Below are 25606 nucleotides of genomic sequence, written 5' to 3'. Positions count from 1 at the left end.
CCCCATTTTTCCCCATTTCCCCCTATTTTCCCCCATTTTTTCCCCATTTTTCCCCATTTTCCCCATTTCCCCCATTTTCCCCATTTTTTTTCCCATTTCCCCCCATTTTTTCCCCATTTCTCCCCATTTTTTCCCCAATTTTCCCCCATTTTCCCCCATTTTTCCATTTTCCCCCATTTTTTCCCCATTTTCCCCCATTTTTCCCCATTTTTTTCCCCATTTTCTCCATTTTTTTCCCCATTTCCCCCATTTTCCCCATTTTTTCCATTTTCCCCTGTTCTTTCCCATTTTCCCCATTTTCCCCATTTTTCCCATTTTTCCCCATTCTTCCTCATTTTCCCCATTTTCCCCCATTTTTCCCCATTTTCTCCATTTTTTTCCCCATTTCCCCCCATTTTTTCCCAATTTTTCCTCAATTTTTTCCCATTTTTCCCCGTTTTCCCCGTTTTTTGCCCGTTTTTCCCCGTTTTTTTTTCCCGTTTTTCCCTGTTTTTTCCCCTGTTTTTCCCCATTTTCCCCCGTTTTCCTCCATTTTTTCCCGTTTTTGCCCATTTTTTTCCCATTTTTTCCCGTTTTTCCCCATTTTTTTCCCATTTTTCCCGTTTTTCCCCATTTTTCCCCATTTTCCCCCATTTTTCCCCATTTCTTCCCCATTTTTCCCCATTCTTTCCCATTTTTTCCCCAATTTTTCCCCATTTTTTCCCCATTCTTCCCCATTTTCCCTGTTTTTTCCCATTTTTTTCCCGTTTTTTTCCTGTTTTTTCCCGCTTTTTTCCCGTTTTTGCCCGTTTTTTGCCCATTTTTTTCCCATTTTCCCCCATTTTTTCCCCGTTTCTCCCCGTATTTCTCCATATTTCCCATTTCCCCCCATTTTTTCCCCGTTTTTCCCCGTTTTTCCCCATTTTCCCCGTTTTTCCCCATTTTTCCCCATTTCCCCCGTTTTTGCCCGTTTTTGCCCGTTTTTGCCCCGTTTCCCGAGCGCGCTGTGCCCCGCGCAGGTGAGGATGAGGAGGACACCATCGCGGCCCAGGAGCGCCTGGAGGGCGACGTCGATCACCAGCAGGAGCTGGACGACCTGGCCAGGGAGGGTGAGGGACCCAAAATCCCCCAAATTCACCCCAAAATCACCCCAATACCGAAAACCCCAAAAAAAACCCCAAAAAACCCCCAAAATCACCCAAAATTGCCCCAAAATCACCCAAAACGACCCCAAAATCACCCAAAATTATCCCCAAAGCCCTGAGCAGGAGCTGGCTGAGCTGGCCAGGGAGGGTGAGGGACCCAAAATCCCCCAAATTCACCCCAAAATCACCCCAATATTGAAAAATCCTAAAAAACCCCATAAAAATACCCAAAATTGCCCCAAAATCACCCAAAATGACCCCAAAACGACCCAAACTCACCCAAAATTACCCCAAATCCCTGAGCAGGAGGTGGCTGACCTGGCCAGGGAGGGTGAGGGACCCAAAATCCCCCAAATTCACCCCAAAATCACCCCAATACTGAAAAATCCCAAAAAAACCCTCAAAAACCCCAAAAAATACCCAAAATCACCCAAAATGACCCCAAAATGACCCCAAAATCACCCAAAATTACCCCAAAACCCTGAGCAGGAGCTGGACGACCTGGCCAGGGAGGGTGAGGGACCCAAAATCCCCCAAATTCACCCCAAAATCACCCCAATACCAAAAAATCCCAAAAAAACCCCAAAAAGCCCCCAAAATACCCAAAATTGCCCCAAAATCAGCCAAAATCATCCAAAATTATCCCCAAACCCTCAGCAGGAGGTGGAGGACCTGGCCAGGGAGGGTGAGGGACCCAAAATCCCCCAAATTCACCCCAAAATCACCCCAATTCTAAAAAACCCCCAAAAATACCCAAAATTAACCCAAGATCACCCAAATTCCCCCAAAATGATCCAGAATCACCCAAAGTTACCCCAAAACCCTGAGCAGGAGGTGGCTGACCTGGCCAGGGAGGGTGAGGGACCCAAAATCCCCCAAATTCACCCCAAAATCACCCCAATCCTGAAAAATCCTAAAAAACCCCATAAAAATACCCAAAATTGCCCCAAAATCACCCAAAACGACCCCAAAATCAGCCAAAATCACCCAAAATTATCCCCAAACCCTGAGCAGGAGGTGGAGGACCTGGCCAGGGAGGGTGAGGGACCCAAAATCCCCCAAATTCACCCCAAAATCACCCCAATACCGAAAACCCCAAAAAAACCCCAAAAATAACCAAAATTAACCCAAAATCACCCAAAATTGCCCAAAATGACCCCAAAATGACCCAAAGTTACCCCAAATCCCTGAGCAGGAGGTGGCTGAGCTGGCCAGGGAGGGTGAGGGACCCAAAATCGCCCAAATTCACCCCAAAACCCAGAAAAATCCCCCAAAAATATCAAAAAACCCCATAAAAATACCCCAAAATAGCGTCAGGTGAGTCCCAGGTACCCCAGGTGTGTCCCAGGTGTGCCCCAAGGTGTCCCAGGTGTGTCTCAGGTGTGCCCCAAGGTGTCTCAGGTGTGTCTCAGGTGTGCCCCAAGGTGTCTCAGGTGTGTCCTAGGTGACTCTCAGGTGATCCCCAGGTACCCCAGGTGTCTCAGGTGTGTCTCAGGTGTGCCCCAGGGTACCCCAGGTGTGTTGCAGGTGCCCCCCAGGTGCCCCCAGGTGACACAGGTGTGTTGCAGGTGCCCCCAGGTGTGTCTCAGGTGCCCCCCAGGTGCCCCCAGGTGATGCAGGTGTGTCTCAGGTGCCCCCAGGTGCCCCCAGGTGACCCAGGTGCCCCCCAGGTGCCCCCAGGTGACGCAGGTGTGTTGCAGGTGCCCCCAGGTGCCCCCAGGTGATGCAGGTGTGTCTCAGGTGCCCCTCAGGTGCCCCCAGGTGCCCCTCAGGTGACTCAGGTGCCCCCCAGGTGACCCCCAGGTGCCCCCAGGTGTCGCAGGTGTGTTGCAGGTGCCCCCCAGGTGTGTCTCAGGTGCCCCCCAGGTGCCCCCAGGTGATGCAGGTGTGTCTCAGGTGCCCCCCAGGTGCCCCTCAGGTGCCCCCAGGTGTGTCTCAGGTGCCCCTCAGGTGCCCCCAGGTGACTCAGGTGCCCCCAGATGCCCCCAGGTGCCCCCAGGTGTGTCTCAGGTGCCCCTCAGGTGCCCCCAGGTGTGTCTCTGGTGCCCCTCAGGTGCCCCCAGGTGCCCCCAGGTGCCCCCAGGTGACGCAGGTGTGTTGCAGGTGCCCCCCAGGTGCCCCCAGGTGCCCCCAGGTGACCCAGGTGTGTTGCAGGTGCCCCCAGGTGTGTCTCAGGTGCCCCCAGGTGCCCCTCAGGTGCCCCCAGGTGCCCCCAGGTGACGCAGGTGTGTTGCAGCTGCCCCTCAGGTGCCCCCAGGTGTGTTGCAGGTGCCCCTCAGGTGCCCCCCAGGTGCCCCCAGGTGATGCAGGTGTGTCTCAGGTGCCCCTCAGGTGCCCCCAGGTGTGTCTCAGGTGCCCCCAGGTGATGCAGGTGTGTCTCAGGTGCCCCTCAGGTGCCCCTAGGTGTGTTGCAGGTGCCCCTCAGGTGCCCCCAGGTGACGCAGGTGTGTTGCAGGTGCCCCCCTGGTGCCCCCCAGGTGACCCAGGTGTGTTGCAGGTGTCCCCAGGTGCCCCCAGGTGTGTCTCAGGTGCCCCCCAGGTGCCCCCAGGTGTGTTGCAGGTGCCCCCAGGTGCCCCCAGGTGCCCCCAGGTGACGCAGGTGTGTCTCAGGTGCCCCTCAGGTGCCCCCAGGTGCCCCCCAGGTGCCCCCAGGTGACCCAGGTGTGTTGCAGGTGCCCCCCAGGTGCCCCTCAGGTGCCCCCAGGTGACCCAGGTGTGTTGCAGGTGCCCCTCAGGTGCCCCCCAGGTGACGCAGGTGTGTTGCAGGTGCCCCCCAGGTGCCCCCCAGGTGCCCCCAGGTGATCCAGGTGTGTCTCAGGTGCCCCCAGGTGCCCCCAGGTGTGTCTCAGGTGCCCCTCAGGTGCCCCCAGGTGCCCCCAGGTGCCCCCAGGTGACGCAGGTGTGTTGCAGGTGCCCCCAGGTGTGTCTCAGGTGCCCCCAGGTGACTCAGGTGTGTTGCAGGTGCCCCTCAGGTGCCCCCAGGTGACGCAGGTGTGTCTCAGGTGCCCCTCAGGTGCCCCTCAGGTGCCCCCAGGTGTGTCTCAGGTGCCCCCCAGGTGCCCCCAGGTGACGCAGGTGTGTTGCAGGTGCCCCCAGGTGCCCCCAGGTGCCCCCAGGTGACGCAGGTGTGTTGCAGGTGCCCCCAGGTGCCCCCCAGGTGCCCCCAGGTGACGCAGGTGTGTCTCAGGTGCCCCCAGGTGTGTCTCAGGTGCCCCCCAGGTGCCCCCAGGTGACGCAGGTGTGTTGCAGGTGCGCTGCCCATGGAGGAGCTGCTGCAGCGTTACCGCGGCGCCTTCACCGACTCCGACTGCGACTCCGCCCCCGGCGCCAGCAGCACCCGCTCAGGTGAGACACACCTGGCCAGGTGTGTGAGTGACTGCCCAGGTGTGTGGGTACCTGCTCAGGTGAGACACACCTGGCCAGGTGTGTGAGTGACTGCTCGGGTGTGTGCGTGACTGTCCAGGTGTGTGAGTGACTGCCCAGGTGTGTGAGTGACTGCTCAGGTGAGACACACCTGCCCAAGTGTGTGGGTGACTGCTCAGGTGTGTGAGTGACTGCTCAGGTGTGTGAGTGACTGCTCAGGTGAGACACACCTGGCCAGGTGTGTGAGTGACTGTCCAGGTGTGTGAGTACCTGCTCAGGTGGGTCACACCTGCCCAGGTGTGTGACTGTCCAGGTGTGTGAGTGACTGCCCAGGTGTGTGGGCACCCGCTCAGGTGAGACACACCTGGCCAGGTGTGTGAGTGACTGCTCAGGTGTGTGAGTGACTGCTCAGGTGCGACACACCTGGCCAGGTGTGTGAGTGACTGCTCAGGTGTGTGAGTGACTGCTCAGGTGAGTCACACCTGGCCAGGTGTGTGAGTGACTGCCCAGGTGTGTGAGTGACTGCCCAGGTGTGTGAGTGACTGTCCAGGTGTGTGAGTGACTGCTCAGGTGAGTCACACCTGGCCAGGTGTGTGAGTGACTGCCCAGGTGTGTGAGTGACTGTCCAGGTGTGTGAGTGACTGCCCAGGTGTGTGAGCACCCGCTCAGGTGTGTGAGTGACTGCTCAGGTGTGTGAGTGACTGCTCAGGTGTGTGAGTGACTGCTCAGGTGTGTGAGTGACTGCCCAGGTGTGTGGGTACCTGCTCAGGTGAGTCACACCTGCCCAGGTGTGTGAGTGACTGCCCAGGTGTGTGAGTGACTGCCCAGGTGTGTGAGTGACTGCTCAGGTGTGTGAGTGACTGTCCAGGTGTGTGAGTGACTGCTCAGGTGTGTGAGTGACTGTCCAGGTGTGTGAGTGACTGCCCAGGTGTGTGGGTACCTGCTCAGGTGTGTGGGTACCTGCTCATGTGTGTGAGTGACTGCTCAGGTGTGTGGGTACCTGCTCAGGTGAGTCACACCTGGCCAGGTGTGTGAGTGACTGCTCAGGTGTGTGAGCACCCGCTCAGGTGTGTGAGTGACCACTCAGGTGAGTCACACCTGCCCAGGTGTGTGAGTGACTGCCCAGGTGTGTGAGCACCCGCTCAGGTGAGTCACACCTGGCCAGGTGTGTGAGTGACTGCTCAGGTGTGTGAGCACCCGCTCAGGTGTGTGAGTGACCACTCAGGTGAGTCACACCTGCCCAGGTGTGTGAGTGACTGCCCAGGTGTGTGAGCACCCGCTCAGGTGAGTCACACCTGGCCAGGTGTGTGAGTGACTGTCCAGGTGTGTGAGTGACTGCCCAGGTGTGTGGGTACCTGCTCAGGTGAGTCACACCTGGCCAGGTGTGTGAGTGACTGCCCAGGTGTGTGAGCGACTGCTCAGGTGAGACACACCTGGCCAGGTGTGTGAGTGACTGCCCAGGTGTGTGAACACCCGCTCAGGTGAGACACACCTGGCCAGGTGTGTGAGTGACTGCTCAGGTGTGTGAGCACCCGCTCAGGTGAGACACACCTGGCCAGGTGTGTGAGTGACTGCTCAGGTGTGTGGGTACCCGCTCAGGTGTGTGAGTGACTGTCCAGGTGTGTGAGCACCTGCTCAGGTGAGACACACCTGGCCAGGTGTGTGAGTGACTGTCCAAGTGTGTGAGTGACTGCTCAGGTGAGTCACACCTGGCCAGGTGTGTGAGTGACTGTCCAGGTGTGTGAGTGACTGCTCAGGTGAGACACACCTGGCCAGGTGTGTGAGTGACTGCCCAGGTGTGTGAGTGACTGCTCAGGTGAGACACACCTGGCCAGGTGTGTGAGTGACTGCTCAGGTGAGACACACCTGGCCAGGTGTGTGAGTGACTGCTCAGGTGAGACACACCTGGCCAGGTGTGTGAGTGACTGCACAGGTGTGTGAGTGACTGCTCAGGTGAGACACACCTGGCCAGGTGTGTGAGTGACTGCTCAGGTGTGTGGGTACCTGCTCAGGTGAAACACACCTGGCCAGGTGTGTGAGTGACTGTCCAGGTGTGTGACTGCTCAGGTGAGACACACCTGCTCAGGTGTGTGAGTGACTGCACAGGTGTGTGACTGTCCAGGTGTGTGGGTACCCGCTCAGGTGAGTCACACCTGCCCAGGTGTGTGACTGCCCAGGTGAGTCACACATGGCCAGGTGTGTGAGTGACTGTCCAGGTGTGTGAGTACCTGCTCAGGTGTGTGAGCACCTGCTCAGGTGAGTCACACCTGCCTAGGTGTGTGAGTGATTGCTCAGGTGTGTGAGCACCCGCTCAGGTGAGTCACACCTGCACAGGTGTGTGAGTGACTGCTCAGGTGTGTGGGTACCCACTCAGGTGGGTCACACCTGCTCAGGTGTGTGAGTGACTGCTCAGGTGTGTGAGCACCTGCCCAGGTGTGTGAGTGACTGCTCAGGTGTGTGAGCACCTGCCCAGGTGTGTCTGTACCCGCTCAGGTGGGTCACACCTGCACAGGTGTGCAAGTGCACAGGTGTGTGAATGATTGTCCAGGTGTGTGAGTACCTGCCCAGGTGTGCCCTGACCCCCACCCAGGTATCCCAAACCCCCCTCAGGTACCCAACCCCCAACTCAGGTGCGCCCCACACCTGCCCAGGTGTGCTCTACCCCCCCCCCCCCAGGTATCCCACACCTGCCCAGGTGTGCTCTAACCCCCCCCCAGGTATCCCACACCTGCCCAGGTGTGCTCTAACCCCTCCCCCAGGTATCCCACACCTGCCCAGGTGTGCTCTAACCCCCCCTCCGATATCCCACACCTGCCCAGGTGTGCTCTAACCCCCCCCCAGGTATCCCACACCTGCCCAGGTGTGCTCTAACCCCTCCCCAGGTATCCCACACCTGCCCAGGTGTGCTCTAACCCCCCCAGGTATCCCACACCTGCCCAGGTGTGCTCTAACCCCCCCCAGGTATCCCAACTCCCCCCTCAGGAACCCCTCCCCCCCCTCCCAGGTGCCCCCACACCTGCGCGGGCGCCGCCCTGAGCTCACCTGTCCCCCCCCAGACTCACCTGGCGGCGACAGCGACGAGGACGACGACGACGATGACGACGACGACGACGACGACGATGACGACGACGAGGCCGACGACGAGGACGAGGAGGAGGAGGGGGAGGGGCAGGAGGGCGGGGGAGGGGCGCCAGGTGAGCCCGGCGGGGGCGCGGCCCCGCCCGCACCTGCCCAGGTGAGCCCGGCCCCGGCCGCGCCCGCTGGCCCCGCCCCCAAGAAGGAGATCAGCGACATCGCGGCGGCGGCGGAGAGCCTGCAGCCCAAGGGGTACACGCTGGCCACCACGCAGGTGAGCACACCTGGGCACACCTGGGCACACCTGGGCACACCTGGGTACACCTGGGTACACCTGAGATACACCTGGGCACACCTGGGCACACCTGGGGACACCTGGGTACAGCTGGGTACACCTGAGATACACCTGGGCACACCTGAGATACAGCTGGGATACACCTGGGCACAGCTGGGATACACCTGGGTACAGCTGGGATACACCTGGGTACACCTGGGTACACCTGGGTACAGTTAAACACACCTGAGATACACCTGGGCACACCTGGTCACACCTGAGGTACACGTGAGGTACAGCTGAGATACACCTGGGATACACCTGGGCACACCTGGGTACACCTGGGCACACCTGGGATACACCTGGGCACACCTGGGTACACCTGGGTACACAGAGCCTGCAGCCCAAGGGGTACACGCTGGCCACCACACAGGTGAGCGCACCTGGGCACACCTGGGCACACCTGGGCACACCTGAGACACACCTGGGCACACCTGGGCACACCTGAGATACAGCTGGGCACACCTGAGACACACCTGGGCACACCTGGGCACACCTGGGTACACCTGGATACACCTGGGCACACCTGGGATACACCTGGAGGGGTAAAACACACCTGGGCTCAGCTGGGCTCACTTGGGATACAGCTGGGCACACCTGTGCCTCACCTGTCTCACCTGTGTCTCACCTGTGCCTCACCTGCGCAGGTGTTGATTATGGTCACTCACCTGTCTGGGACACCTGGAGGGGGCGGGCTTGGCTGGGATGGTGGGGGAGGGGCTCACCTGGAGCTCACCTGGGGCTGACTCAGGTGTGATTGACTCACCTGTGAGTCATCTATGACCGACTCACCTGGGACTGACTCACCTGGGACTCACCTGGGGGCTCTGTACCTCACCTGGAGAGGTTTTGTGACTCAGCTGTGACTGACTCACCTGTGACTCACCTGTGACTCACCTGTGACTCACCTGTGACTCACCTGTGCAGGTGAAGACGCCCATCCCTCACCTGTTGAGGGGCACCCTCAGGGAGTACCAGCACATGGGGCTGGGCTGGCTGGTGACCACAGGTGGGGGTACCTGTGCCTCACCTGGAGGGGTTCTGTGACTCACCTGTGACTGACTCACCTGTAACTGACTCACCTGTGACTGATTTACCTGGGATTGAGCCAGCTGTGATTCACCTGTGACTCACCTGGAGAGGTTCTGTGACTCACCTGTGACTGACTCACCTGTGACTGGCTGGCCTGTGGCTCACCTGTGACTTACCTGGGGGCTCTGCCACTCACCTGCGCAGGTGAAGACGCCCATCCCTCACCTGTTGCGAGGTACCCTCAGGGAGTACCAGCACATGGGGCTGGACTGGCTGGTGACCGTGGGGGTACCTGTGCCTCTGGGGTTTGGGGGTACCTGTGCCTCACCTGTGCCTCACCTGGGGGTACCTGTGCCTCACCTGTGCCTCACCTGGGGGTACCTGTGCCTCACCTGTGCCTCACCTGCGCAGGTGAAGACGCCCATCCCTCACCTGTTGAGAGGTACCCTCAGGGAGTACCAGCACATGGGGCTGGGCTGGCTGGTGACCGTGGGGGTACCTGTGACTCTGGGGTTTGGGGGTACCTGTGCCTCACCTGGGGGTACCTGTGCCTCACCTGGAGGGGTTCTGTGACTCACCTGGGACTGACTCACCTGTGACTGACTCACCTGGGACTGACTCACCTGTGACTGACTCACCTGTGACTGATCTGTGACTGGCTGGCCTGTGAGTCACCTGTGACTCACCTGTGACTTACCTGGGGGCTCTGCCACTCACCTGTGCCTCACCTGTGCAGGTGAAGACGCCCATCCCTCACCTGTTGAGAGGTACCCTCAGGGAGTACCAGCACATCGGGCTGGACTGGCTGGTGACCGTGGGGGTACCTGTGCCTCACCTGGGGGTACCTGTGACTCACCTGGGGGTACCTGTGCCTCACCTGTGCCTCACCTGCACAGGTGAAGACGCCCATCCCTCACCTGTTGAGAGGCACTCTCAGGGAGTACCAGCACATCGGGCTGGACTGGCTGGTGACCGCAGGTGGGGGTACCTGTGACTCACCTGGGCTTTGGGGGTACCTGTGACTCACCTGGGGGTACCTGTGCCTCACCTGTGCCTCACCTGCACAGGTGAAGACGCCCATCCCTCACCTGTTGCGAGGTACCCTCAGGGAGTACCAGCACATCGGGCTGGACTGGCTGGTGACCATGTACGAGAAGAAGCTGAACGGGATCCTGGCCGACGAGATGGGGCTGGGCAAAACCATCCAGACCATCTCCCTGCTGGCTCACCTGGCCTGCGAGAAAGGTAACGCACCTGGGCACACCTGGGCACACCTGAGATACACCTGGGCACACCTGGGTACACCTGGGCACACCTGGGCACACCTGGGTACAGCTGGGATGGGGCTGGGCAAAACCATCCAGACCATCTCGCTGCTGGCTCACCTGGCCTGCGAGAAAGGTAACGCACCTGGGCACACCTGGGCACACCTGAGATCCATAGCACACACCTGGGTACAGCTGGGATACACCTGGGTACAGCTGGGATGGGGCTGGGCAACACCATCCAGACCATCTCGCTGCTGGCTCACCTGGCCTGCGAGAAAGGTAACGCACCTGGGCACACCTGTGTGACACACCTGGGCACACCTGGGCACACCTGGGCACACCTGGGCACAGCTGGATACACCTGGGTACAGCTGGGATGGGGCTGGGCAAAACCATCCAGACCATCTCGCTGCTGGCTCACCTGGCCTGCGAGAAAGGTAACGCACCTGGGCACACCTGGGCACACCTGAGATACACCTGGGTACAGCTGGGATACACCTGGGCACACCTGGGCACACCTGAGATACACCTGGGCACACCTGGGCACACCTGGGTACAGTTGGGTACTCCTGGGCACACCTGGGCACACCTGAGATACACCTGAGTACGCGTGGGCACAGCTGGGAGTCACTGATCCCTTTATTGGCCTTTCCCAGGTGTCTCACCTGTGGCTCACCTGTGCACAGGTACCTGGGGCCCTCACCGGAGCCCTTTCCCGGGTGTCTCACCTGTCCCTCACCTGTGCAGGCAGCTGTGCCCTCACCTGAGCTCCTTTAGGGGGGTTTGAGTCACACCTGGACAGGTTTGGGGGTTTCCAGGACTCACCTCTGACTTGTTTTAGGTGTCTCACCTGTGCACAGGTAGCTGGAGCCCTCACCTGAGCCCTTCCAGGGGGTTCCCATGACTCACCTGAGCCCTTTCTGGGGTGTCTTACTTGTCCCTCACCTGTGCAGGTAGCTGGGGCCCTCACTTGAGCCCTTTCAGGGCGTTCCCATGACTCACCTGAGCCCCTTCCAGGGGTGTCTCACCTGTGGCTCACCTGTGCAGGTAGCTGGGGCCCTCACCTGGGCCCCTTCAGGGGGTTCCCATGACTCACCTGAGCCCTTTCAGGGGGTTCCCATGACTCACCTGAACCTCTTCTGTGGTGTCTCACCTGTCCCTCACCTGTGCAGGTAGCTGGGGCCTTCACCTGAGCCCCTTCAGGGGGTTCCCATGACTCACCTGAGCCCCTTCAGGGGGTTCCCATAACTCACCTGAGCCAATTTAGGGGTGTCTCACCTGTCCCTCACCTGTGCAGGCAGGTGGGCCCTCACCTGAGCTCCTTTAGGGGGGTTTGAGTCACACCTGGACAGGTTTGGGGGTTCCCAGGACTCACCTGTGACTTGCTTTAGGTGTCTCACCTGTGCACAGGTAGCTGGGGCCCTCATCTGAGCCCTTTCAGGGGGTTCCCATGACTCACCTGAACCTCTTCTGTGGTGTCTCACCTGTCCCTCACCTGTGCAGGTAGCTGGGGCCCTCACCTGAGCCCCTTCAGGGCGTTCCCATGACTCACCTGAGCCCCTTCAGGGGGTTCCCATGACTCACCTGAGCCCCTTCAGGGGGTTCCCATGACTCACCTGAGCCCTTTCAGGGGGTTCCTATGACTCACCTGAGCTTCTTCTGGGGTGTCTCACCTGTCCCTCACCTGTGCAGGTAGCTGGGGCCCTCACCTGAGCCCCTTCAGGGGGTTCCCATGACTCACCTGGGCCCTTTCTGGGGGTTCCCATGACTCACCTGAGCCCTTTCAGGGGGTTCCCATGACTCACCTGAGCCCCTTCTGGGGTGTCTCACCTGTGGTTCACCTGTGCAGGTAGCTGGGGCCCTCACCTGAGCCCTTTCAGGGTGTTCCCATGACTCACCTGAGCCCCTTCAGGGGGTTCCCATGACTCACCTGAGCCCCTTCAGGGGGTTCCTATGACTCACCTGAGCCCCTTCAGGGGGTGTCTCACCTGTGGCTCACCTGTGCAGGTAGCTGGGGCCCTCACCTGAGCCCCTTCAGGGGGTTCCCATGACTCACCTGAGCCCTTTCTGGGGTGTTCCCATGACTCACCTGAGCCCCTTTCGGGGGGTTCCCATGACTCACCTGAGCCCCTTCAGGGGGTTCCCATGACTCACCTGAGCCCCTTCAGGGGGTTCCCATGACTCACCTGAACCTCTTCTGTGGTGTCTCACCTGTGGCTCACCTGTGCAGGTAGCTGGGGCCCTCACCTGAGCCCTTCCAGGGGGTTCCCATGACTCACCTGAGCCCCTTTCGGGGGTGTCTCACCTGTGGCTCACCTGTGCAGGTAGCTGGGGCCCTCACCTGAGCCCTTTCTGGGGGTTCCCATGACTCACCTGAGCCCTTTCTGGGGTGTTCCCATGACTCACCTGGGCCCTTTCTGGGGTGTTCCCATGACTCACCTGAGCCAATTTAGGGGTGTCTCAACTGTCCCTCACCTGTGCAGGTAGCTGGGGCCTTCACCTGAGCCCCTTTCAGGGGGTTCCCATGACTCACCTGAGCCCTTTCAGGGGGTTCCCATGACTCACCTGAACCTCTTCTGTGGTGTCTCACCTGTCCCTCACCTGTGCAGGTAGCTGGAGCCCTCACCTGAGCCCTTTCAGGGGGTTCCCATGACTCACCTGAGCCCCTTCAGGGGGTTCCCATGACTCACCTGAGCCCCTTCTGGGGTGTCTCACCTGTGGCTCACCTGTGCAGGTAGCTGGGGCTCTCACCTGAGCCCTTTCAGGGTGTTCCCATGACTCACCTGAGCCCTTCCAGGGGGTTCCCATGACTCACCTGAGCCACTTCAGGGGGTTCCCATGACTCACCTGAACCTCTTCTGTGGTGTCTCACCTGTCCCTCACCTGTGCAGGTAGCTGGGGCCCTCACCTGAGCCCCTTCAGGGGGTTCCCATGACTCACCTGAGTCCTTCCAGGGTGTTCCCATGACTCACCTGAGCCCCTTCAGGGGGTTCCCATGACTCACCTGAGCCCCTTCTGGGGTGTCTCACCTGTGGCTCACCTGTGCAGGTAGCTGGGGCCTTCACCTGAGCCCCTTCAGGGGGTTCCCATAACTCACCTGAGCCCCTTCTGGGGTGTCTTACTTGTCCCTCACCTGTGCAGGTAGCTGGGGCCCTCACCTGGGCCCCTTCAGGGTGTTCCCATGACTCACCTGAGCCCTTTCAGGGGGTTCCCATGACTCACCTGGGCCCATTCCGGGGTGTCTCACCTGTGGCTCACCTGTGCACGTAGCTGGGGCCCTCACCTGAGCCCCTTCAGGGGGTTCCCATGACTCACCTGAACCTCTTCTGTGGTGTCTCACCTGTGGCTCACCTGTGCAGGTAGCTGGGGCCCTCACCTGATCATCGTGCCCACCTCGGTGATGCTGAACTGGGAGATGGAGCTCAAGCGTTGGTGCCCCAGCTTCAAAATCCTCACCTACTACGGCGCGCAGAAGGAGCGGCGCCTCAAGAGACAGGTGAGCGCACCTGGGGGGGGAAAAACACACCTGGGCACACCTGGGGGGGGAAAAACACACCTGGGCACACCTGGGTGCACCTGGGGGGGGAAAAACCCACCTGGGCACACCTGGGCGCACCTGGGGGGGGAAAAACACACCTGGGCACACCTGGGGGGGGAAAACACACCTGGGCACACCTGGGCGCACCTGGGGAAGGAAAAACACACCTGGGTGCACTTAGGGGGGGTAAAAGCCCACCTGGGCACACCTGGGCACACCTGGGGGGGGAAGAACCCACCTGGGCACACCTGGGTGCACCTGGGGGGGGAAAAACACACCTGGGCACACCTGGGCACACCTGGGCACACCTGGGGGGGGAAAAACACACCTGGGCACACCTGGGGGGGGAAAACACACCTGGGCACACCTGGGGGGGGGAAAACCCACCTGGGCACACCTGGGTGCACCTGGGGGGGGAAAAACACACCTGGGCACACCTGGGCACACCTGGGGGGGTAAAAACACACCTGGGCACACCTGGGGGGGGAAAAACCCACCTGGGCACACCTGGGCACACCTAGGGGGGGTAAAAACCCACCTGGGCACACCTGGGCGCACCTGGGGGGGGAAAAACACACCTGGGCACACCTGGGCGCACCTAGGTGCACTTGGAGGCACCTGGGAGCATTTGGGAGAGACCTGGAGGCACCTGGGCGCACCTGGGTGCACCTGGGAGCACCTGGGGGCACCTGAATAGGATTTGTGTGTACCTGGGCACACCTGGGGGCAGCTGGGAGCATTTGGGATAGACCTGGGCACACGTGGGGGCGCCTGGGGGGGATTTGAGTGTACAGGAGACAGGTGAGCTCACCTGGGGGCGCCTGGGCACACCTGGGGGCACCTGAGAATACCTGGGGGGGATCTGAGTGTGCAACAGACAGGTGAGCTCACCTGTCTCACCTGTCTCACCTGTCAGGGCTGGACGAAGCCCAACGTGTTCCACGTGTGCATCACCTGGTACAGGCTGGTGCTGCACACCTGGGCACACCTGGGCACACCTGGGCACACCTGGGCTGGTTTTGGGAGGTTTTAAGGTGTTTTTTCATGGGGATTTCAGCCTCACCTGTCCCATCTGTCCCACCTGTCTCACCTGTCAGGGCTGGACGAAGCCGAACGCGTTCCACGTGTGCATCACCTCCTACAAGCTGGTGCTGCACACCTGGGCACACCTGGGCACACCTGGGCACACCTGGGCTGGTTTTAGGCAGTTTTGCTGTGGTTTTAGGGTAGTTTTGGGCTCACCTGTCTCACCTGTGTCACCTGTCAGGGCTGGATGAAGCCGAACGCGTTCCACGTGTGCATCACCTCGTACAAGCTGGTGCTGCACACCTGGGCACACCTGGGCACACCTGGGCTGGTTTAAGAGACGTTTTAAGGCTTTTTTTAGGTGTTTTTGGGCTCACCTGTCTCACCTGTCTCACCTGTCAGGGCTGGACGAAGCCGAACGCGTTCCACGTGTGCATCACCTCCTACAAGCTGGTGCTGCACACCTGGGCACACCTGGGCACACCTGGGCTGGTTTTAGGGATATTTTAAGGCCTTTTTCAGGTGTTTTTTTGGGCTCACCTGTCTCACCTGTCCCACCTGTCTCACCTGTCAGGGCTGGACGAAGCCGAACGCGTTCCACGTGTGCATCACCTCGTACAAGCTGGTGCTGCACACCTGGGCACACCTGGGCACACCTGGGCACACCTGGGCTGGTTTTAGGCAGTTTTACTGTGGTTTTAGGGTAGTTTTGGGCTCACCTGTCTCACCTGTCTCACCTGTCAGGGCTGGACGAAGCCGTACGCGTTCCACGTGTGCATCACCTGATACAAGCTGGTGCTGCACACCTGGGCACACCTGGGCACACCTGGGCACACCTGGGCTGGTTTTAGGGATATTTTAAGGCCTTTTTCAGGTGTTTTTGGGCTCACCTGTCTCACCTGTCTCACCTGTCTCACCTGTCAGGGCTGGACGAAGCCCAACACGTTCCACGTGTGCATCACCTCCTACAAGCTGGTGCTGCACACCTGGGCACACCTGGGCACACCTGGGCTGGTTTTAGGGATATTTTAAGGCTTTTTCCAGGTGTTTTTGGCCTTACCTGTCTCACCTGTCTCACCTGTCAGGGCTGGACGAAGCCGAACGCGTTCCACGTGTGCATCACCTCCTACAAGCTGGTGCTGCACACCACACCTGGGCACACCTGGGCACACCTGGGCGCACCTGGGCACACCTGGGCTGGTTTTAGGGATATTTTAAGGCCTTTTCCAGGTGTTTTTTGGCTCACCTGTGCCACCTGTCTCACCTGTCAGGGCTGGACGAAGCCCAACGTGTTCCACGTGTGCATCACCTCCTACAAGCTGGTGCTGCACACCTGGGCACACCTGGGCACACCTGGGCTGGTTTTAGGCAGTTTTACTGTGGTTTTAGGGTAGTTTTGGGCTCACCTGTCCCACCTGTCTCACCTGTCAGGGCTGGACGAAGCCGAACGCGTTCCACGTGTGCATCACCTCCTACAAGCTGGTGCTGCACACCTGGGCACACCTGGGCTGGTTTTAGGGATATTTTAAGGCCTTTTCCAGGTGTTTTTGGGCTCACCTGTCCCACCTGTCTCACCTGTCTCACCTGTCAGGGCTGGACGAAGCCCAACGCGTTCCACGTGTGCATCACCTGGTACAAGCTGGTGCTGCACACCTGGGCACACCTGGGCACACCTGGGCTGGTTTTAGGGATATTTTAAGGCCTTTTTGAGGTGTTTTTGGGCTCACCTGTCTCACCTGTCTCACCTGTCTCACCTGTCAGGGCTGGACGAAGCCCAACGCGTTCCACGTGTGCATCACCTCCTACAAGCTGGTGCTGCACACCTGGGCACACCTGGGCACACCTGGGCACACCTGGGCTGGTTTTGGGAGGTTTTAAGGTGTTTTTTCATGGGGATTTCAGCCTCACCTGTCTCACCTGTCTCACCTGTCAGGGCTGGACGAAGCCCAACGCGTTCCACGTGTGCATCACCTCCTACAAGCTGGTGCTGCAGGACCACCAGGCGTTCCGCCGGAAGAACTGGAAGTACCTGATCCTGGACGAGGCCCAGAACATCAAAAACTTCAAATCCCAGCGCTGGCAGTCCCTGCTCAACTTCAACAGGTGAGGGGCGCACCTGGGCACACCTGGGCACACCTGGGGGCACTTGGGCAGAGCTGGGATACAGCTGGGGTACAGCTGGGCACACCTGGGCACACCTGGGAACACCTGGGCACACCTGGAATACACCTGGGGTACACCTGGGTGCACCTGGGCACACCTGGGATACACCTGGGGTACACCTGGGCGCACCTGGGCACACCTGGGCACGCCTGGGGGCACTTGGGCAGAGCTGGGATACAGCTGGGCACACCTGGGCACACCTGGGATACACCTGGGGTACACCTGGGCACGCCTGGGATACACCTGGGCATGCCTAGGGTACCCCTGAGAACACCTGGGCACACTTGGACATACCTGGGAACGCCTGGGATACACCTGGGATACAGCTGGGCGCACCTGGGCACACCTGGGGTACAGCTGGGTACACCTGGGCTACAGCTGAGCAGAGCTGGAATAGACCTGGGATACACCTGGGGTACACCTGAGCACACCTGGGCATGCCTGGGATACAGCTGGGCACACCTGGGCACACCTGGGCACACCTGGGGGCACTTGGGCAGAGCTGGGATACAGCTGGGGTACAGCTGGGCACACCTGGGCACACCTGGGATACACCTGGCCACACCTGGGGTATACCTGGGCACACCTGGGATACACCTGGGATACACCTGGGATACAGCTGGGCACCCCTGGGCACACCTGGGGTGCACCTGGGGTACACCTGGGCACACCTGGGATACACCTGGGTACACCTGGGGCACACTTGGGCCCACCTTGGATACACCTGGGTACACCTGGGTACACCTGGGATACACCTGGGCATTCCTGGGGGTACCCGTAACCACACCTGGGATACACCTGAGTACACTTGGGCACATTTTGGCACACCTTGGATACACCTTGGCGCACCTGGGATACACCTGAGTTAGGTGCTGGGCTCACCTGTGCTACCTGGGATATACCTGGGATATACCTGTGCACACCTGAGCATACCTGGGATATACCTGGGACACATCTGAGTTAGGGGCTGGGCTCACCTGTGTTACCTGGGCACACTTGAAATACACCTGGGATACACCTGGGCTCACCTGGGCACACCTGGGATACACCTGAGTTAGGTGCTGGGCTCACCTGTGCTACCTGGGATACACCTGGGCACATCTGGGATACACCTGGGCACATCTGGGATGCACCTGGGTACACCTGGGCTGCATCTGAGTTCTGTGGGATACACCTGAGTTAGGTGTTGGGCTCACCTGTGCTACCTGGGATACACCTGGGCGCACCTGGGATACACCTGGGTACACCTGGGCTGCGTCTGAGTTCTGTGGGATACACCTGAGTTAGGTGTTGGGCTCACCTGTGCTACCTGGGATACACTTGGGTACACCTGGGCACACCTGGGCAGGTGTAGATGCAGACAGGGAATGCCTGGGGCACACCTGGGCAGGTGTAGGCACACATGGGATGTACCTGGGCACACCTGGGCAGGTGTAGATGCACACAGGGAATGCCTGGGGCACACCTGGATAGGTGTAGGTACATGTGGGATGTACCTGGGCACACCTGGGCAGGTGTAGATGCACACGGGGAATACCTGGGGCACACCTGGGCAGGTGTAGATGCACACGGGGAATACCTGAGGCACACCTGGGCAGGTGAGGGGCTCACCTGAGCTGGGCCCCCTGCTGAGCTCGCCTACGGAGCTCTGGGCCCTGATGTGGGGGTGTTCCCTCACCTGTCCATACCTGTCCATATCTGTCCTTACCTGTGCACACCTGCCACACCTGCCCGTACCTGCAGTCAGTTGTCTCACCTGTCTGTAGCTGTCTCACCTGCGTGTTCTTGTCTGTGCTTGTTCCACCTGTCCATACTTGGCTGCACCTGTCTCACCTGTCTATACCTGTCTCACCTGTTCCTACTTACCTGTATTTGTCTCACCTGTCTCATGTGTCCATACTTACCTGTACCTGTCTCACTTGTTTGTACTTGTCTCATTTGTCTGTACCTGTCTGTACGTGTCCATACCTGTCTCACCTGTCTCACCTGTCCCACCTGCAGCCAGCGGCGGCTGCTGCTGACAGGTACGCCGCTGCAGAACTCGCTGATGGAGCTCTGGTCCCTCACCTGTCCATACCTGTCTGTACCTGTCTGTATGTGTCCATACCTGTCTCACCTGTCCTTACCTGTCCCACCTGCAGCCAGCGGCGGCTGCTGCTGACAGGTACGCCGCTGCAGAACTCGCTGATGGAGCTCTGGTCACTCACCTGTCCATGTGTGTCTGTACATACCCATACCTGTCTGTACCTGTCTCACCTGTCCATACCTGTCTCACCTGTGTCTCACCTGTCCCACCTGCAGCCAGCGGCGGCTGCTGCTGACAGGTACGCCGCTGCAGAACTCGCTGATGGAGCTCTGGTCGCTGATGCATTTCCTGATGCCGAGCGTGTTCCAGTCCCACCGCGAGTTCCGCGAGTGGTTCCACAACCCCCTGACCGGCATGATCGAGGGCAGCCAGGAGTACAACGAGAGCCTGGTCAAACGGCTGCACAAGGTACCTGGGCACACCTGGGGACAGGTGTGATACACCTGGATACACCTGGGGATGGGTACATACAGCTGGGATACACTGGGTTACACTGGGTCACACCTGACCGGCATGATCGAGGGCAGCCAGGAGTACAACGAGAGCCTGGTCAAGAGACTGCACAAGGTAACACACCTGGGCACACCTGGGCACAGGTGTGATACACCTGGGGAGGGGTACATACACCTGGGATACACCTGGGTTACACTGGGTCACACCTGGGTTACACTGTGTCACACCTGCCCGGCATGATCGAGGGCAGCCAGGAGTACAACGAGAGCCTGGTCAAGAGACTGCACAAGGTAGCGCACCTGGGCACACCTGGGCACACCTGGGGATGGGTACATACACCTGGGTTACACTGGGTTACACTGGGTCACACCTGGGTTACACTGGGTCACACCTGACCGGCATGATCGAGGGCAGCCAGGAGTACAACGAGAGCCTGGTCAAGAGACTGCACAAGGTAACGCACCTGGGCACACCTGGGGACAGGTGTGATACACCTGGGGATGGGTACATACACCTGGGATACACCTGGATACACCTGGATACACGTGGAGATGGGTACATACAGCTAGGATACACCTGGGTTACACTGTGTCACACCTGTCGGGCATGATCGAGGGCAGCCAGGAGTGCAATGAGAGCCTGGTCAAGAGACTGCACAAGGTACCTGGGCACACCTGGGCACACCTGGGCACACTAGAAGCCCACCTGGCCACGCATGGGTACACCTGGGTACACCTGGGACACAGTGAGGCGCACACAGACACACCTGTGCACACCTGGGACACACCTGGGATACACGTGGGTGCACCTGGGCACAGAGGGACACACAGAGAACACACCTGGGGCACACCTATGGCACACCTGTGCACACCTGGGGCATACACATACACACCTGGGGCACACCTGGGACACATTGAGGCACACCTGGGGCCCACCTGGGGCACACCTGGGAGCAGAGGGACACACAGACACACCTGGGCACACCTGGGGCACACCTGGGACATATTGAGGCACACCTGGAGCCCACCTGTGGCACACCTGGGATACATTGAGGCACACACAGACACACCTGGGCACACCTGGGGCACACCTGGGACACAGTGAGTCACACACGGACACACCTGGGCACACCTGGGCACACCTGGGACACAGTGAGTCACACACGGACACACCTGGGCACACCTGGGCACACCTGGGACACATTGAGTCACACACAGACACACCTGGGACACACCTGGGCCCACCTGTGCCACACACAGACACACCTGGGGCCCACCTGGGGCCCACCTTTGGCACTCACAGACACACCTGGGGACACCTGGGGCACACCTGGGGCACACACAGACACACCTGGGCACACCTGGGCCACACACAGCCACACCGGGGCCCACCTGGTCCCGCCTGTGCCCACCTGAGCAGGTGTGTCCCCTCCCCCCCCAGGTGCTGCGGCCGTTCCTGCTGCGCCGGCTCAAGGTGGACGTGGAGAAGCAGATGCCCAAGAAGTACGAGCACGTGCTCAGGTGCCGCCTGTCCAAGCGCCAGAGGTTCCTCTACGACGACTTCATGGGCCAGGCCAGGTGAGGCGGCACACCTGGGCACACCTGGGCACACCTGGGAGCCGAAAAATTCCCAAGTATCCCGTTAAAATCGACCCAAGTTTCGTCAAATTCCACCCAAAATTCACCTTTTTGGGGTGTCTGGTGATGTCATGGGCCAGACCAGGTGAGGCGGCACACCTGGGCACACCTGGGAGCCGAAAAATTCCCAAGTATCCCGTTAAAATCGACCCAAGTTTCGTCAAATTCCACCCAAAATTCACCTTTTTGGGGTGTCTGGTGATGTCATGGGCCAGACCAGGTGAGGCGGCACACCTGGGCACACCTGGGCACACCTGGGCACACCTGGGAGCCGAAAATTCCCGAAATTCCCGTTAAAATCGACCCAAGTTTCGTCAAATTCCCCCCAAATTTATCTAAAATCCACCTGTTCAAGGTTTCTGATGACGTCATGGGCCAGGCCAGGTGAGGGTGGCACACCTGGGCACACCTGGGCACACCTGGGCACACCTGGGAGCCCAAAAATTCCCAAATTTCCCATGAAGTTCTACCCAAATTTCATCAAATTTCATCCAAGTTGATCTAAAATTCACCTGTTCAAGGTTTCTGATGACGTCATGGTCCAGGCCAGGTGAGGCGGCACACCTGGGCACACCTGGGCACACCTGGGCACACCTGGGAGCCGAAAATTCCCGAAATTCCTGTTAAAATCGACCCAAGTTTCGTCAAATTCCACCCGAAATTCACCTTTTTGGGGTGTCTGGTGATGTCATGGGCCAGGCCAGGTGAGGTGGCACACCTGGGCACACCTGGGCACACCTTGGCACACCTGGGAGCCCAAAAATTCCCGAAATTCCCGTTAAAAGCGACCCAAGTTTCATCAAGTTCCACCCAAATTTATCTAAAATCCACCTGTTCAAGGTTTCTGATGACGTCATGGGTCAGGTCAGGTGAGGGTGGCACACCTGGGCACACCTGGGCACACCTGGGAGCCCAAAAATTCCCGAAATTCCCGTTAAAATCGACCCAAGTTTCACAGAATTCCACCCAAATCCACCCAAGATTTACCTGCTCAAGGTCTTTGATGACGTCATGAGCCAGGCCACGTGAGGGTGGCACACCTGGGCACACCTGGGCACACCTTGGAGCCCCAAATTCCCGAAATTCCCGTTAAAATCGACCCAAATTTCATCAAATTCCCCCCAAATTTACCCAAAATCCACCTGTTCAAGGTTTCTGATGACGTCATGGGCCAGGTCAGGTGAGGGGGCACACCTGGGCACACCTGGGCACACCTGGGAGCCCAAAAATTCCCGAAATTCCCGTTAAAATCGACCCAAGTTTCACAGAATTCCACCCAAATCCACCCAAGATTTACCTGCTCAAGGTCTTTGATGACGTCATGAGCCGGGCCAGGTGAGGGTGGCACACCTGGGCACACCTGGGCACACCTGGGCACACCTGGGTGCCGAAAATTCCCGAAATTCCCGTTAAAATCAACCCAAATTTCATCAAATTCCCCCCAAATTTACCCAAAATCCACCTGTTCAAGGTTTCTGATGACGTCACGGGCCAGGTCAGGTGAGGCGGCACACCTGGGCACACCTGGGCACACCTGGGCACACCTGGGAGCCCCAAATTCCTGAAATTCCTCCCAAATTTCCTTAAAGGTGTCAGGTGCTCTCAGGTGACCCCAGGTGACCTCCAGGTGATCTCAGGTGGCCCCCAGGTGATCCTAGGTTACCCTCAGGTGATCTCAGGTGACCCCCAGGTGATCTCAGGTGTCCACAGAGGAGCTTAGGTGACCCTCAGGTGACCCTCAGGTGACCCCCAGGTGATCTCAGGTAACCCCCAGGTGACGCCAGGTGACACCAAATGACCCTCAGGTGACCCCTAGGTGATTTCAGGTGACCCCCCCAAGTGCTCCCAAGTGATCTCAGGTGCCCCGAGGTGAGATCAGGTGGCCCCAGGTGATCTCAGGTAACGCCCAGGTGATCTCAGGTAACCCCCAGGTGCTCCTAGGTGCTCCCAGGTGAGACCAAATGACCCCCAGGTGACCCCCAGGTGATCTCAAGTGCCCCACAGGTAACCCCCAGGTGCCCCCAGGTGAGCTCATCTGATCTCAGGTGATCTCAGGTGATCTCAGGTGAGCTCAGGTGAGCTCAGGTGAGCTCAGGTGCCCCCAGGTAACCCCCAGGTGTCCCCCCCGCAGCACCAAGGCCACCCTGGCCGGCAGGCACTTCATGGCTAAACCCCTCAGGTGACCCCAGGTGCCCCCAGGTGTTCTCAGGTGGGCTCACCTGATCTCAGGTAACCCCCAGGTGAGATTAAATGACCCCCAGGTGATCTTAGGTGCCCCCAGGTGAGCTCAGGTAACCACCAGGTGATCTCAGGTGATCCCAGGTAACCCCCAGGTGATCTCAGGTGCCCTCAGGTGAGCTCAGGTAACCCCCAGGTGATCTCAGGTGATCCCAGGTGCTCCCAGGTGATCTCAGGTGCCCCCAGGTGAGCTCAGGTAACCCCCAGGTGATCTCAGGTGATCCCAGGTGCTCCCAGGTGCCCCCAGGTAACCGCCAGGTGTCCCCTCCCACAGCACCAAGGCCACCCTGGCCAGCGGGCACTTCATGGCTGAACCCCTCAGGTGACCCTCAGGTGTTCCCAGGTGCCCACAGGTGATCTCAGGTGTTCCCAGGTGAGCTCAGGTGTTCCCAGGTGACCCCCAGGTAACCCCCAGGTGTCCCCTCCCCCAGCACCAAGGCCACCCTGGCCAGCGGGCACTTCATGGCTAAACCCCTCAGGTGACCCCCAGGTAGCCCCAGGTGATCTCAGGTGTTCCCAGGTGAGCTCAGGTGAGCTCAGGTGCCCCCAGGTAACCTCCAGGTAACCCCCAGGTGTCGCTCCCACAGCACCAAGGCCACCCTGGCCAGCGGGCACTTCATGGCTAAACCCCTCAGGTGACCCCCAGGTGCCCCCAGGTGTTCTCAGGTGATCTCAGGTGTTCCCAGGTGGGCTCACCTGATCTCAGGTAACCCCCAGGTAACCGCCAGGTGTCCCCTCCCCCAGCACCAAGGCCACCCTGGCCAGCGGGCACTTCATGGCTAAACCCCTCAGGTGACCCCCAGGTAACCCTCAGGTGCCCCAGGTGATCTCAGGTGATCTCAGGTGATCTCAGGTGATCTCAGGTGAGCTCAGGTGCCCCAGGTAACCGCCAGGTGTCCCCTCCCCCCCAGCACCAAGGCCACCCTGGCCAGCGGGCACTTCATGGCTAAACCCCCCAGGTGACCCCCAGGTGCCCCCAGGTGTTCCCAGGTGAGCTCAGGTGATCTCAGGTGCCCCCAGGTGATCTCAGGTAACCCCCAGGTGTCCCTCCCCCAGCACCAAGGCCACCCTGGCCAGTGGGCACTTCATGGCTAAACCCCCCAGGTGACCCCCAGGTAACCCTCAGGTGCCCCCAGGTAACCCCAGGTGCTCCCAGGTGTTCTCAGGTGATCTCAGGTGTTCCCAGGTGAGCTCAGGTGAGCTCAGGTGCCCCCAGGTAACCGCCAGGTGTCCCTCCCGCAGCACCAAGGCCACCCTGGCCAGCGGGCACTTCATGGCTGAACCCCCCAGGTGCCCTCAGGTGTTCTCAGGTGGGCTCACCTGATCTCAGGTAACCCCCAGGTAACCCCCAGGTGTCCCCCCCGCAGCACCAAGGCCACCCTGGCGAGCGGGCACTTCATGGCTAAACCTCCCAGGTGACCCTCAGGTGCCCCCAGGTAACCCCAGGTGGGCTCACCTGATCTCAGGTAACCCCCAGGTAACCGCCAGGTGTCCCCCCCGCAGCACCAAGGCCACCCTGGCCAGTGGTCACTTCATGGCTAAACCCCCCAGGTGACCCTCAGGTGTTCCCAGGTGCCCCCAGGTGCCCCAAGGTGTTCCCAGGTGCCCCCAGGTGATCCCAGGTGCCCCCAGGTGCCCCAAGGTGTTCCCAGGTGCTCCCAGGTGTTCCCAGGTAACCGCCAGGTGTCCCCTCCCCCAGCACCAAGGCCACCCTGGCCAGCGGGCACTTCATGGCTAAACCCCTCAGGTGACCCCCAGGTGCCCCCAGGTGCCCCAGGTGTTCTCAGGTGATCTCAGGTGTTCCCAGGTGAGCTCAGGTGCCCCCAGGTAACCGCCAGGTGTCCCCCCCGCAGCACCAAGGCCACCCTGGCCAGCGGGCGCTTCATGGCTGAACCCCTCAGGTGACCCCAGGTGCCCCCAGGTGTTCTCAGGTGATCTCAGGTGTTCCCAGGTGGGCTCACCTGATCTCAGGTAACCCCCAGGTAACCGCCAGGTGTCCCCTCCCCCAGCACCAAGGCCACCCTGGCCAGCGGGCACTTCATGGCTAAACCCCTCAGGTGACCCCCAGGTGCCCCCAGGTGATCTCAGGTAACCCCCAGGTGCCCCCAGGTGAGACCAAATGACCCCCAGGTGATCTCAGGTGCCTCCAGGTGTTCCCAGGTGATCTCAGGTGTTCTCAGGTGATCCCAGGTGAGCTCAGGTAACCCCCAGGTGTCCCCCCCGCAGCACCAAGGCCACCCTGGCCAGCGGGCACTTCATGGCTAAACCC

The 25606-nt window shown here is 59.8% G+C and overlaps 1 protein-coding gene across 1 annotated transcript in view; it reads left to right on the top strand.

Moving 5' to 3' along the window:
- LOC132341321 (helicase SRCAP-like) overlaps positions 1–25606 on the top strand; it is a 56831-nt gene that overhangs the window by 16580 nt on the left and 14645 nt on the right. The window contains 8 exon segments of the mRNA XM_059872780.1: positions 999–1088; positions 4374–4469; positions 7544–7836; positions 9996–10173; positions 13556–13692; positions 16694–16863; positions 19225–19417; positions 20903–21039. Of these exon segments, the coding sequence (XP_059728763.1) occupies positions 999–1088; positions 4374–4469; positions 7544–7836; positions 9996–10173; positions 13556–13692; positions 16694–16863; positions 19225–19417; positions 20903–21039 (1294 nt within the window).

Source organism: Haemorhous mexicanus, chromosome 38, assembly GCF_027477595.1.
Source record: "Haemorhous mexicanus isolate bHaeMex1 chromosome 38, bHaeMex1.pri, whole genome shotgun sequence".
Taxonomy (NCBI): Eukaryota; Metazoa; Chordata; class Aves; order Passeriformes; family Fringillidae; genus Haemorhous; species Haemorhous mexicanus.
Note: the sequence above shows the minus strand (reverse complement) of the source record. Positions and strands in the feature narration are given on the sequence as shown.